The sequence below is a fragment of the Pelmatolapia mariae genome, linkage group LG17 (genome assembly GCF_036321145.2).
Source record: "Pelmatolapia mariae isolate MD_Pm_ZW linkage group LG17, Pm_UMD_F_2, whole genome shotgun sequence".
Lineage (NCBI taxonomy): Eukaryota > Metazoa > Chordata > Actinopteri > Cichliformes > Cichlidae > Pelmatolapia > Pelmatolapia mariae.
Window position 1 is genome coordinate 32,103,294 of NC_086242.1, and position 15,339 is coordinate 32,118,632.

The 15,339-nt window shown below is 42.4% G+C and overlaps 1 protein-coding gene across 13 annotated transcripts in view; it reads right to left on the reverse strand.

Annotated features, from left to right (window-relative positions):
* lrrc7 (leucine rich repeat containing 7) overlaps positions 1-15,339 on the reverse strand; it is a 138,643-nt gene that overhangs the window by 14,088 nt on the left and 109,216 nt on the right. For 9 of the 13 annotated variants that reach the window (XM_063500601.1, XM_063500598.1, XM_063500600.1 and 6 more), the window contains 9 exons: positions 15,031-15,142; positions 8,628-8,841; positions 6,962-7,468; positions 4,728-4,952; positions 4,382-4,637; positions 3,924-4,274; positions 3,413-3,655; positions 1,503-1,715; positions 116-283 (listed from right to left, as the gene is read on the reverse strand). In XM_063500601.1, coding sequence (XP_063356671.1) covers positions 116-283; positions 1,503-1,715; positions 3,413-3,655; positions 3,924-4,274; positions 4,382-4,637; positions 4,728-4,952; positions 6,962-7,468; positions 8,628-8,841; positions 15,031-15,142 — 2,289 coding nt within the window. The remainder of the gene's footprint in view (positions 1-115; positions 284-1,502; positions 1,716-3,412; positions 3,656-3,923; positions 4,275-4,381; positions 4,638-4,727; positions 4,953-6,961; positions 7,469-8,627; positions 8,842-15,030; positions 15,143-15,339) is intronic. The other 4 variants (XM_063500599.1, XM_063500595.1, XM_063500605.1 and 1 more) reach the window with 2 other exon arrangements.

Here is a 15,339-nt window from a genome sequence, read left to right on the forward strand (position 1 = left end):
TTTTGTTTAAATAATAGTTTGTATTAGCGGCGAGAATGTAAAGAGGGAGTAGCTGAAGTTGTCTTTAATCATATACTGTAAGCATCAGTAACATTGTTCTTGGAGGGATACTCACAGCGTTAGCAGACGGAGGTGGAGGTAGTGGCAGCCAGCGGCCAGCAGGGGGCTCATGCTTAGTGTTATTGTAAAGGTTAAAGTTCAAAGTGCTGCTGCGCCCCTGGCCGTGACCCCCGCCCTGACAGAGCATGCCCAGCGTGAGCGTGTTGTGCTTTAGGACACCACTCTGATTGGAGAAGACAACATCACACGACATGGGTGAATGTGGGGAGGGGGAGAGGAGGAGGAAGGGGCGGAGCCAACACAGCGGGCTGTAGCATGGCGACAACACACTGTGAGCTCCACAAACAAACAAACAACAATAACACTGATAATAACAGCTACAACAACAGCAACAACAACAAGAGTGCAGAGCTGCTGAAAGCACAGAGAAATGTTAGCTAGTGATCGGTCAATACACACAGAACAGTGCGTCATTCAGGCAACAACAGGTGGATCAGTTCATTCCAACATTTGTATGTAAGGCTTTCAGATTAGCTGTCGCGTAACATATCTGACAAACAATTAAACCAAACCTATAACCAAAAGACTTCATTTTTGATGATGCATCAGGCACCGTGTGACGGGTTTGGTGGACCATATTGTTTAGATTCTGCAGGTTTTTATCTTTTTTTCGTAAATGCACGCTCCAGACCTCCTCCCTAGCATGTCTGATTGTCCTGTCTGCTCAGGTACTGCTTCTCAGTAATTAGTTTGACATTTTCAAAAATAGGCTCATTCGCTTTCTTGCTGGGAGTTAGATGAAAGGACTGATAGCACTCTCATGTTTGCAGGTAAGTATAAAACTGGAGGCCAAAGAAAGACAGAAATCCAGAAAACACCATTCAACAGCTCAATCCGTCCTCAGTGCTCAAAATGTGAGAATTTGATTGGATTACTTTGCCTTTAGACAGTTTAAGCTGCACTTCTAGTCTGTAGCTTTTTATTTATCAATCTAAAGTATAACTGAGCTGTCACGAAAGTATTTTCCTAAATGTTACTCCTTTGCAGTGATACTATTGCACGATCCTTAACATGTGATTGTGCAAAACAAACAAAAAGGTGAAAATATAGTTTTTTTCAGCGCCATTAAAATCCTAATATGGAGATGATCCTGCTGACTTTTTATTTGTTCACAAAAAGAAAGAAGATTTGAGGACACGACAAAAGATCAAAATATTTATCACAATGCAGAATTTACTGGGCTGTCTGTCGTAGTGAGTTTGTGGTCGGTCAGGCTGACAGAGTGACGGTGTGAAGTGGAAACACATGAAGCCAGACATGAATCTGGTTAACCTTACAACACAGACTTGCACAAATACACACAGGGAGGGCTTCCGAATGCTTTCTATGTGTACGCGTGTGTTTCTCTTTTACGTGTGTGTGTGTGCACTGCACTGACATACCCTGTCCAGTCGTTTCGCCTCTATGTGCCTGAGTAGCTGTTGCCTCCAGTCGGCAGGCATCTTGGAGGTGATGTCTTCAGGTTTCTGGGGTACAACAGGTCTTACTTTGATGGTGTCATCGGGTGGCTTCTCGGGGCAGGTTGCCAGGGTGTAGTCAGGTGGCATCTTCTCTAGCAGGGCGGCCATAGTGGGACGAGCGGACACCGGACGTGCCTGAACACAAGGGAGTTAATATTTAAACATAGAAATGTACAAGGTTCATAATTAACAAGTGTTCATATTGGAACATTTTGTGGATAAAAAGCTAAATGCAAGACGGAGACCAACATGGAGTGAAAAAGTGTCAGTTTATCAAGTGGCTAAAAATGAGTGGTTTTTAGGTATTAAATAACATATGTAATGCTATTTATGATGCTTACAGCTTGTTTCACTCCCACAAAGTGGTTTAAGGACTTAAATAAATCACAGACTAGTACCACTGGATGTTCCTCAAAAGGACTAGAACACTTAAATTGCTGTTTTATTCTGCCAACCACTTGCAATCACAAAAGGAAAGACAGTGCTGGTCAGTTGTTTAAATCAGTATCAACCCTACAGCATGCTACTAGGTCTGTGAGTGTGTACGGATAGGTTTTTGTGTCAATTGTTACTTTACGTGTACTAAAAATAAGGAAGGACTCAAAACTCAATGCAAAACATTTAATGTATAATAGTCTCACTGTTTGCTTTCTTAGTTTAGCATCGATTTGCGACAGCCTGGCAACCTATCCAAGGCGTACCCTGCCCCTCACCCAATTACAGCTGGGACAGCTTCCAGTCCCAGTATGACCCATAAGAAATTATCACTAAAAAACACAGTACTTCTGAGACTAATCGCTATCTGCTTTAAAGGTGTCTTTGGGTGTATGTGTGTGTACATGTGTGAGTGGATAAGTGGATCGATGGACAGACGGAATTACTTTGAAAGGTGATCCAACCGGCAGCTGTTATATTTCAGTCTGGATCAATAGGTGGTCTGATCAACTGAGTGATACTGCTGCTGTTTAGCAAAGCTGGAAATATTACTAATAGCGATCAATGTGATTGGGTCACATGGCAAATGTGAACGAAGATAACACAACAGCGATGCAAACATTACACCAGCTGCCTAAAGGTGAAGCTCTTTGTGTAACAGCTGGTGTGTTTTCCAACCTTCAGTTCTGAGTGTTGGCTAATGATGGGAGGAAAAAGACAGCAGCCACAAGCGCTCTATGTAAGCCCTTACATTCATTCCCATGCTCAGCTTCTTCTTGTTGAAAGGTGCCAGATGAAGTGATCTGCAATCAGTATGCTGCTGGACACTTCACTGTGACTAATTTGGGAAAGTCTAACTTGAGGCAAACCCAGAATAGCCTGAAGGGATTATTTATGGACGAGGGATTGCCTTCAGAGATATGACTGAGGCAAAGGACACCAGTGCTATGCCTCTTAGTCTGCTACTACAAAAACCTGAACCTGGGTACCTATAAGAAAATGGAAGTGAAACAAAGCTATAACTCTGCATCCTCAAAGAGATGACATAAAAGCAGGCATATTAAAAGCAGGGCAGATTATTCTCCTGTGTTCCTGTGTTGTAACTGAATCACTGTGGCTTTTGACTGCTGACCACACAAAACAAGATATTTGAAAATGTCAAGATGGGATCTTGAAAATGGTGATCTGCCCCTGTTATTGTTTTAAGGCATCTTTAAAGAAGGCAAGTGATACTTAAGTGAACAAAAAGAAACTGGCAGATTTGCCTGTAAGGAAAATAACTGTTAGTTGGAGCCATTATGTTATAACTGTAACATGACTCTTTCACTTTAATATAGCCTCTTTTTAAAGGGCTCAGTTAAGAAGTAGAAACATAAACACACAGACAAACAGTGTACCTGAGATGCTCCGTAGGTCTCAGTGCTATAACTTCTGGCAGACAGGGGACGCCGCTGAGTCAGGCTCTTGGTTGGATAACCAATCATGGGCTTCTTCTGCTCCTGGTAAGTGGGGTAGTCGTCGTCATAACGACCGTTTCTCTTGTTGTGCAGCATCTGACTCTGGTTGTCGGCCATATTACTCATCGCGGAGTGCTCCATGGGGGTGGAGTAGACAGCCCGGCCATAAAGAGGGGGATCCGCCTGAGGGTCACAGATGGGAAGTGAGTGGGAGTTAAAAAAAAAACCTAAAGCACGGTATGAGCTTTCATCCTGGCCTCAAATAAATGCATGGGGATGGGGATGACTTTCAAGTAGAGCCTTAACAAAAGCTAACTTTGGGTCTTAGGGAATAAACAGTGTGTGAAAGAAACACATTTCTATGATTTACTTTACATTTCAATAAAGTACATGAAAGGGAAAATCACATCCATTTATGGAATATGAGCATTACTTGTTTTGTTGTGCTTACCTGTTGTCTGTACTGAGACTCTTGGAGCGCCTCCTGCTGAGCTTCATGAACCCGTCGGAACAAGGCGAGCTCCGTAGAGCTCACCAGTGAGTCTGCTCTTCTTAGAAATCCTGGTCTGGAGCGCTGACTTGGGATTGGCTGCTGCTGCTGGCTGGGCGGACCATCTTGGTTGATTGGCGACTGGGGGAAAGAAAACATCTCCAAGGGTGGATATGCACGATACCGAGGGCTCACTAGCTCTTTGGGTAGTGTCTTCCCTGGTTGGTTGAGGTACTCCAAAGCCTTCGATGAGTGGTTGACATAATCTGGTGTGTTTGGGAAAGGGGGAGGGACCCGGCGATCCATGGTCACCTGATTGGTAAGAACAGAATTGTTTGTTTAACTTTGTTTTGTTTGGTTTCAATCAGACTATTTTAGTTTTATTGTGTATGTCAAAAAACTTAATATATGAGCGCTACCAATGGTTCACAACTCCATCGAACCTGCGGGTTGTAGTTGTGGTCAAAGTGGTAAGCCTTTTGTGGGATGGCAGGTTTTTGGTTCTGTCTCTGGTTTTGGTCGCCAGATCCGTGTCCGGGGTATCCCATCTCCTCATCTAACATGGGGGCAGACTGTGACCGTGACATGTTGGTCTGCTCCATAGAACCGGGGAGCTCTGGACGGTCCAAACTAGTTTGCTGCTCAATGGATGAACTATAGCTGTCCATGGGAATGCTGCAGAGGAACGTGGCATCGTTAGAAATCAACTTCAGTAGCTGCAATCGAGCTTGAGCTTTCTTTAAGAAGAATCAGAACAATATCTACCTGTAGACCTTGTAGGAGCCAATGTCAATCTCGTCTATGCTCTGTGACTTCTTAAACTTGGATCTCGTCTCCTTCATCATGGGGGACAGGCGATCTGAGCTTTTACTCATCACCACGGTCACCTTGTTGACCCCGCCTACACTGAGCTGATCCTTCCTGTTTTGCTCCCCCTCATTGTCGTGATATGTCCAGCTGCCGGGCAAAGGCACTGTGCTTTGCTGAAGCCTTGGGGGAAGAAATAATCAAGGATTATGAGTTGATGATAGGGATAAGTGTTTTTCAATTATGAAGCACAAAAACAAGCTGGATTAGAGGAGTGTTACAATAGTAGAAACTGAATTTTTTGACTAATGCAAATTACTTCCACACCATCGGTCAGTTTCTTGTGACGCAGCTGCACCAAAATTTGAGACTAAGGCTACAGCTCACAATTATTAGAAATGAACTTTTTTTTTAAACTTTCTTTGGCATATCAAAATGACCTTGCACTGTCCCCAGATATACATTTGATAGTAACATAAAACTAAGAAATGAAAACTGAAATGTTTTCACAATCTCAATTTAGTGACACTTTGGTGTTTTTGCATTGCAACAAAACTAAGTTAAGTAAGCTGATTTGTTATTTTATTGATGTGCAAAAACAGTCACAGTTGTAAAACTTTCAAATCAATGGCTTTAGTTATAACAGCTCTGATATGTTTATTTACTACAAAAACCCCAAAGACTGCACTGTAAACAGGATTTGAGACCTGCAAACTCTTGGAATTATTAAGCTTTCCCAATAAAATTATGTATTTCAATTGTAAATGACCATCAGTCACTTACCTAAATACCTAAAGTGAGAACCAATGTTAAGTATAGATGTGTGTCAGTTTTGGGAGTGAAATTATGGAATGGACTTAATGATGAACTGAAGATGTGTTTTTCTTTGTTATTCTTCAGGAAGATTTTAAAAATTTGTATTATACAAGGTTATAGAAATTTGGTTTGTTAAAATTTTTTGTGTTAATTTAATTTCTTGATTTATCATTGATTTCTTTTCAAACTGTTATACAACTTATTTATCAATGCTATTTATTTTCTTGGTTAAGGATTTGATTATTTCTGTGGGGGTAAGGGATAGGATAAGTATAAGCCACAAGGCTTCATTCAGAACTTTGTCGCATGGAGTCACACAAACCACCTGCAACTCAACACCTCAAAGACTAAGGAACTGGTTGTGGACTTCGGGAGGTCCAGAGAAGGTCCACTGCCGGTTCAGATAGAGGGGGAGGAGGTGGAGGTGGTCAACAAGTACAAGTACCTCGGGCTGTGGGTGGACAAAAAACTGGAGTGGTCATGCAACACAGAGCATCTGTATAAAAAAGCCCAAAGCCGACTGTACTTCCTCAGGAGGCTGAGGTCTTTTAACATCTGCAGGAAGCTCCTGAGGATGTTTTACCAGTCTGTGGTTGCTGGAGTACTTTTTTATGCTGTAGTGTGCTGGGGGAGCAGCACAGCAAAGAAGGACTCATCCAGGCTAGAGAAACTGATCAGGAAGGCTGGCTCTGTGGTCGGCATGAAGCTGGACACTCTGGTGTCAGTGGCAGAGAAAAGGACACTAAAGAAACTGCTGGACATTATGGACAATGCTGGACATCCTCTGCACACGGCCATAAACAAACAGAAGAGTCTGTTCAGTGACAGGTTGCTTCTCCCAAAGACAAGAACCAACAGACTTAAAAACTCCTTTGTCCCACACGCCATCAGACTGTTTAACTCCTCTCTGGAGGGGAGAGGGAGGGGAAACAGGAGGACAAAGGAGGGGGGAACAACTAAACTGTAGTGCCTCTTCACTTCACTGTGCAATACCTTTTGTGCAATACTTTGTTAATAGTGAACGGTGCAATAGACTACAATACTTGAAATGTGCAATTCACTTGTATTTTCACTTGTATTTTATTTCTATTTTTATTTTTTATTCCTATTTATTCTATTTATCCCCTTCGTATATTTTATTTTTATATGTCTCTGTATTTATATGTGTGTATATATAATTTTCTGCTCACGCTCTGTAATTTCTGTCGGTGCTGTGCTTTTGGAAACCGAATTTCCCAGAGGAACCCACCCGAGGGATTAATAAAGTTTTATCTTATCTTATCTTATTCCTTTTTCGGTTACTGTTTGAGTACTTTTATGTAAAATTATAATCTGTTGTTGTTGACTGAAATAAATTCAATTCAAAAAATCAAAACCTTGAATCAATGTCCTTGCGATCAGGATTGGGGCTGGAAGTAGGTGTAAGGTCCAGCTTGGAAGGAAAAGCGGTTCTGTCCTCCAGGGGGCTCGGGGTCCTGGTCCAATTCTGCCAGGGATTCTGGGGAGGATGTCCGGAGGATTGCGAGTCATTGTCCTGGTTGGGTCGTTGGTTGCCGTGGAAGGGGAGCGTCTGGGTGTCCAATTCCAATGGGACCCCTACAATTCGGTCTTGCCTAAGGAGGGGGCGGCGGCCGTGTGTTGACGAGCTGCGAGGCTTAGAGCCCAGCGGAGGGTTTCCCTGACTGGTGGTAGATGAAGGAGGGTCCAGAGAAGACTCCTCTGCATCGAAACCCGTGTTGTCGTAGTGAGGTGCGTCAACCCAGTCAAAAGGCTCACTAAGTGGACGCCGATCCCCGCGTTGCTGCAGGGTTCCTGATGGAGGAGTTTCTCTCTGAGACAGCAGGGGCTTGGAGTCAATGGGCTTGGGAAATGACTGGGCAAGTCTACAAAGACAGAAAATATCAATCACTGATTATACTGTGGGAGAAAAAGCAAGAAGATCAAAATTGCAAACAGGCGACCTGCCACGTGGATGTGTGTTGCACATTTAATCAGAGACAATGAGCTCAGAGGACAGATCAACTTTCTCTCCCTTTCTCTCTGATGTCTGTCACACCCATTAGGCCAGAAACCATGTTTGTGTTAGTTATTGTTTCCAAGAGAACACATGCCTTCAAACTCCCTCACTACTACTTACAGACTGCAAATATCATGTTCCACAAGTAGAAATAAAATACTGCAGTTGTACCTCACTTCAGGGCATGTGGATTAACAGATTTAATGTCAAACAATACTAAAACCAGCTACCATCCTCCAGGGCCTGCTAAAAACAAGAAGAAACATGGGAAGGATAAGGAGAAGAAAACTAGCATTATTGGACACTATGTTTTGACTGAGCTAAGGAGACACTGTGGTGTCTAACAGAAACAGGAAACATCCGCAAGGTACAGTTAGACAGTCCAATCTGCTAAACCGAAGATTATCGGTGGAGCGAATTTGAGCATCTGTGTGTAATATAAACACATGTATTGCACATTTCTGTTTTATTCTATGTCTTGCTGTAGATAGCTGATATATCAGTGACAGATACTTTATTGTTACTGCCATCCAGTCTGAGCAATATGATTGAGACTACACTGACAGTGTCATAAATATGACAGGCAGACTAAGATGACATGTTTTTTTTTTTTTTATAGCTGTAACATTTCTGATTAGAACTCAAAACTGTCCCCAAAAAGTTTTCACAACATTTTTATCCCTTTCCAACCAACATCATCAAGTGCACTGCACCCAGACTTAAAACTTCAGGAGACAGCCCAAACCTTTTTATTTGCTTTTCTAATGCACTGGGGCAAAAAAAAAAAAACCCTCCTCTGGATAGTAACATAACTGAAGCTCAGACCAGACAGCTTTGAAGCTGAGAGAGAAAATCCTGGAGAGAAGTCTGCAGCGTCCCAGTGAGCCTCTCTGACCTTGACAGAGCAAGCAGGAAGATGGATGTGACAGATTACAGATGGAGAGAAACTGAAGTGGGGTTACAATTGAAATGTACAAGAGATGACGGACAGCGGGAGGGAGGAGTCATGAAACGGGTGTGCGCACCTGTTGGTCCAGTGCGTCTGAGGGGCCTGGTCCTTGCTGGGAGGCGGTAGGGCGGGATTGTGGGGGTGTCCGTGTGACAGCGTGTGTGAGTGCGTGTTGCCGGGCGGGTTGGAGGAGCCCGAGGAGCCCTGTGAGGGAGAGTAATCAGAGTAGGTGGCCGACGAGCCGCTGTGGTTCAGACAGTGGAGTTTATCAACCTCTTCATCTGTAGACTCTGGACAGACAGAAGCAGACACACAGCACGTCCTCTCTGTGATCAACATCATTATATTTCTGGCTTTTCCATTGAGCTTTTGTTCTTCATGTTATTCATTTTCAACTTTTGCTTTCTATTGCATTTTGGTACCAGAAGCTTGTTTCATGTTAGTTTTCTTTCCTTTTTTTTTGTTTTAAATTTCAATTCAGTACAGCACAGTCACACCTATTTTTGTATTATTGTTAGTCAACTATATTAAATGTATCTTTACTATATTGCTAATTGAAAAGAATGACCAAATGAAGCTCAAAACCAGTTTTGGCAGATATACTTTAAATTGTTTTGGGAGAACTGAGGGTGAGCACTGCAGTATACCACCAGTACATGTTTTCTGCAACTATATCTATGTCACTCCCATGCTGCACCTTTCTCTGGCCCCTTTCATGTACCACCCAATTGCTACAATTACAGATCAGGCTCCACTCCATCAGGTGACCGATCGAGCAGTATCTAATGTCCTCTGGGTCCGACCTATTCTGAGTTTTTGTCCCCCAATTTAATTACCTGGAAATTCAGCCAATGCACTTTAACCTCCTAGGACCTGGCATCCACATATGTGGACATCACATTTTGGGTTGTCTATGAAGGTTCTCAGTCATCCAGGTCATCGTAGTCAAAGGAGTTTGCAAAGAAAAGCGTCTGGACTTCTTAAAGTTGCTTGAAGACGTTTCACCTCTCATCCGAGAAGCTTCTTCAGTTCTAAGGTCAAATAGCCGAGAGTCCCAGATTTAAACCCAGTGGGAGTATCCCCCCAAAGAGGGACAAAGGACCCCCTGGTGGTCCTCTAATCACATGAGCCAAGGTGTGAAAGCGGGTGTGGGACCTAATCAGCCAGGGTTTCGGGTGAGCTCATTGTGAAACCTGGCCCCACCTTGTCGTGTGAATTCCTGAGGTCAGATGGCCCAGGATGTGAGTGGGCATTAAGGCGTCTGGGGAGGGAACTCAAAACTGGATTATAGATGGCAGACAGTTGGTGTCGTAAACCACCGCCTCTGTTCAAAGATGGTCGCTCACAGTGGACATAGATGGCCTCTTTCACTCCTCTTTCAAACCATCTGTCCTCTCTGTCCAAAATGTGAACATTGGCATCCTCGAAAGAGTGACCTTTATCCTTAAGATGCAGATGCACTGCTGAGTCTTGTCCTGTGGAGGTGGCTCTTCTATGTTGTGCCATGCGCTTGTGAAGTGGCTGTTTGGTCTCTCCAATGTAGAGGTCTGGGCATTCCTCGCTGCACTGTACAGCATACACCACGTTGTTAAGTCTGTGTTTTGGAGTTTTGTCTTTCGAGTGAACCAGTTTCTGTCTGAGTGTGTTGCTGGGTCTGAAGTACACTGGGATGTCGTGCTTGGAGAAAACTCTCCTGAGTTTCTCTGATACACCGGCTACATAGGGGATGACAACGTTGTTGCGTCTGTCTTTCTTTTCCTCCCTCGCTGGTGTCTGATCTTCTTTTCTGTGCCTCTTTGCTGACTTTATGAACGCCCAGTTAGGATAACCGCACGTTTTGAGTGCTTCCTTTACGTGTGTGTGTTCCTTCTTTTTTCCCTCAGACTTAGAGGGAACATGTTCTGCCCGGTGGTGTAGGGTCCTGATTACTCCAAGTTTGTGTTCCAGAGGGTGATGGGAGTCAAAGAGGAGGTACTGGTCCGTGTGTGTGGGCTTCCGGTAAACTTCGATGTTGAGGTTGCCATTCTCTTCAATGTGCACAGCGCAGTCCAGGAAAGGCAAACAGTTATCCTTTGTGTCTTCCCTGGTGAACTGGATGTTTTTATCCACGGCGTTAATGTGAGCAGTGAAGGATTCCACTTCTTGTGTCTTGATTTTGACCCAGGTGTCATCTACATATCTGTACCAGTGGCTGGGTATTCTTCCTTTGAAAGAGCCAAGAGCCTTCCTTTCCACTTCCTCCATGTAAAGGTTGGCTACAATCGGTGACACGGGGGAGCCCATGGCACAGCCATGTTTTTGTCTGTAGAAGCCTTCGTTGTATTTGAAGTATGTTGTGGTAAGGCAGAGGTCTAACAGTGCGCAAATCTGATCGGGTGTGAAGTTGGTCCTGTCTTCCAAGGAGTTGTCTTCTTGTAGTCGTTTTCTGACAGTCTCCACTGCTTCCATGGTGGGTATGCAAGTGAAGAGAGAGACTACATCAAAGGACACCATGGTTTCATCTGGATCCAGGGTAAGTTTCTGGACCTTGTCGGTGAAGTCGGTGGAGTTCTTGATGTGGTGTGGGGTGTTCCCCACGAGGGGTGCAAGGATGGTAGCAAGGTGTTTCGCAATGTTATAAGTGGCTGAGTTTATGCTACTGACTATGGGTCTGAGTGGGACCCCTTCCTTGTGGATTTTAGGAAGTCCATAAATGCAGGGTATGGCATCCCCTGGATAAAGGCAGTGATATGTGAGGCGGTCAATGATTTTGTCCTTTTGGGGCCAGGTTTCACAATGAGCACACCCGAAACCCTGGCTGATTAGGTCCCACACCCGCTTTCACACCTTGGCTCATGTGATTAGAGGACCACCAGGGGGTCCTTTGTCCCTCTTTGGGGGGATACTCCCACTGGGTTTAAATCTGGGACTCTCGGCCATTTGACCTTAGAACTGAAGAAGCTTCTCGGATGAGAGGTGAAACGTCTTCAAGCAACTTTAAGAAGTCCAGACGCTTTTCTTTGCAAACTCCTTTGACCACATTTTGGGTTGTTTAGAGCAAAATACAAAATGTTGCTCTACAAGGGCCTGATTTCCACTTACGAGGACGTTATACTGCCACTGTTCTATCAAAATTTAAAATGAATATCCTCATATGTGGATCTCAGAAACAAAAATCAGGTAAAAAAAAAAAAAATCAGGTCATTCTTTGTTTTTATATTCATCAGGACCCAATCAGCCCAAATAGCAAAGAGAAATTGAAAATGCATGCCATGAAAGAGTTCGTGTGTTAGGAGATTAATAAGGACTTTGATTATTTATTCCAACATAATCACTGCCATAATCCCCCAAACACCTCCCCCCTCCCACACCACCTAAAAATAAATAAAATACCAGCAAAAAGAAAAGCAAACCCTTATAAAGACAGAAAAATATTACTATTCCAACTTTACCAAACAGCAAAACATTTAAATGTGGACTATTAAACATTAGGTAACTCTCTTCTATGTCTCTGTCAGTACATCAGTTGATCAAAATATTGATGTATTTTGCTTTACAGTAACCTGGTCACAGCACGATCTTGTACTGACATGCGGCATAGACACAGTTTTTTCCCCAAATCCCTCTTTTGCCTGAGAATTTCCTAATCACATTTCATTTTACAATAATGGACTGCAGAGCACCAGAAAAACAATTTCAAGGGACTAGACGTCTTTCTGAAAATGTTCTGATGAGATTTTAAAAAGTGCTCCCTTCTTTTTTATCTTCTTCTTTGTTTTTACACCATTTTGTCTTTATTTATTCATTCATTCACTTGGTTATTATTAAACTCTGGCTTTTTCCACTGTGTGTTCTTTGTCCTGCCTCACTCAACTCACCCCAACCGGTTGTGGCAGGTAGCTGCTTCTCCCTGAGCCTGATTCTGCTGGAGGTTTCCTTTAAAAAGGAAATTTTTCCTTCCCACTGTTGCCAAGTGTTAACTTATAGGGGCTCGTCTGATTGTTGGGTTTTCTCTGTATTATTGTAGGGTCTTTACCTTACAATATAAAGCAATTGAAAAGAATTATTCAATGTAAGGTGCCAACACAACGCAGAGCAGCATCCTAAACTTTACTCCCACAGAGGTTTATTATCTTGTTATTAGTGTCATACATCCTCACTGCATTCTGGACACTGTGGCATCAAATCAGAGCAGTTTGACTCCCTGGGATAATTCATAAATACAAACTGTAAAGCAGATAATTCCTAAGTTAGAGAGAAAATGGCATTGCACTCATTTAGATGACCCTTGTTTCCTTTTGAAAATGCTCTATTTTAAAAAAGCCCTCTGTAAGGCTAGGACATCTTACTATTTATCACTGATAGAAGAAACAGGAACAACACCAGGTTTCTTTCCAGCACTGTAGCCAGGCTGACAAACAGTGCTCCTTTAACTTTAACTAGTAAAGACTTCATGAATTTCTTCATAAATAAAATTTTAATCATTAGGGGAAAAAACTTCATAGCCCTCATAGCCGTCCCAAGGACAAATGATTACGTTCGCTAATTTTAATAACTGTGGCGATTTATTTCTCTCTCCTATCAATCTTTCTGAAATAATAATAATGCCTTCCTTTAAATCATCATCGTGTCTATTACACCAAATTCCTACAAGGCTGTTAAAATAAGACTCACCATTGATTCATTCTTACATTTCAAATACCAATCATTATATTTCTATTAACTGGCTACATACCACAGGTTTTTAAGGTATTTATAATTAAAACACGACTTAAAAACCCTTTACTTGATCCAGGTGTCTAAGCTAATTTTAGGCTGATTTCTAATCTTTTTTTTTCAGGAAAATCTTCAAAGAGCAGTTGTAAAATGGCTGGGTCATCATTTGCAGAGGAATGATCTATTCAAGAAGTTTGAGTCAGGATTTAGAGTTCACATTAAAACAGAACAGCACTAATGATGATTATGAATGACATTCTGCCCTCTGACAGTGGACTCATTTCTGTGTTTGTCCTGTTAGACCCCAGTGTAGCATTTTACTACAGAGACTAGAATACACTGTTGGTATTAAGGAAAATACACTGTAGTGGTTTCTAAACGCTCTCATTCTCAAGCAGTAGCGTTATCTGGAAGATGCAAATGGAAATACAGCAAAAATGTTGAACATCATTCATTTCACACAGAGGAATACATGTTAAGGATGAGAGGGAAAGAGCTGGCTTGTTTAAAAATGTGCTCTGAGGTAAGGATTAGACTCTCCTTCTGTCTTAAAATTCACAGAATTATGGGATATGCGGTCTTCTATGACCGAGACATATTTTGTATTTAAACAGAGCTAAGTAGTGCCCAATGGCCACCAACATTAAAGGGAAGCGTAAAGGCATATCCCAATAATAATGTCATCTTAATAGATATTTAATCATTTTCATTTTTGATGACTTTTGATCTCTTTATTCAAGGACTTTAGCTGTTAGTTCTGGCATCCCAGGAACAGAAATAATAAAGTTTTCTAATATTTTTCTAATATTTGAATCAACAAGCAAACGCACTTTACACTTCTCATCTGTTGCTCAGTTTCAAAGCTCACCTGTGACCTTTTAAAACCCCCAAACCTATAAAACAAATCAGAACCACAACCAAATCAAAAAGTGGATCAAAGAGTCGTTAACCAGAATTGTGTTCAGGGGCCTCTCGAACACTTGACTAGAAAGTGAAGGAATTGCATGCTTCCTTCGTGTTGTCATCAGATTCTTAACCCAGATCTCTGCTGTGTTCTCATTATGCATGTGGACACTATTTAGTCCACAGCACTGACGCAAGACGTGGCCTGGTTATAAAACACGGCTTTTTAAAATCTTTATTTAACTTGGCTGCTGTAACTGAAATCAAGAGCTGCTGTTGGAGAGCTGACCTGACTGCAGACAGACGTGCACTGTGTAGATACCAACAATCTGAAAACTTCCTGAGTCAAACTTAGTCAAATCTTCACAAAACAAACCAGAAGAAGCTTTTTATTTACTTCGTAAGAGCCTTCACTAAGAACTGATACTCCACTGAGGCAGACAAGCTGTTTGAGCTTTAATCATTTTGCAATAAGCTTTCTTAAGGAGGAGTGGATCATATGATGAAGCTCCGTATTAGTGAAAGCTGTCGATTGTTGCGGAGAGCTGATAATAAACTGTTTCTTTTGGAAAATGCGATTAGACACTCAGTTATTTAGAGTGGAGACAGATTTTTGATAAGGCAGTAAAAAGTGAGCTTTGTTTCTCCTCTGATGAAACCGAAGCCTTCAGGGCAAATGAGGTAAAAATGGTCAAACATTCACTTTAGAGGTTCGCTATGCACACTCCTCGTCACCCTCCCTCTGCCCTCATCTTACAACACGCCCCAAAGCTCTTTATAAGACCCACATTAAATAACTGCGCAGCCTTGTTGTCTACATGTATGTACATGACTCCGACATGTTCCCTTTAAAGCTGTACGTTTATGCTATAATACAGTACCTTTCTTATCCTTCCCCAGCAACACCACCTTTGGTTTGTACATTGGTGGCTCCACCAGGGTGGGCCTCATGTCAGAGATACGGATGTCGTTCGGAGAGCCGCCCATTGAATCCTGAGGAAGAAGGGGAAAAAAGCATCAGGCATATACAGTAGAGAAGAAAAGGCAGCTTTTGTGATTTAAAAAATGATCACGAATCTCATGTAGACAATTCGTTTTGCTTGACTGGCATCAAACATACACACATTTGTTAAATAAATACACACTTTGGTAAGTATTTCAGCAGATTCTGGAGTTCCTGATCCCCAGTA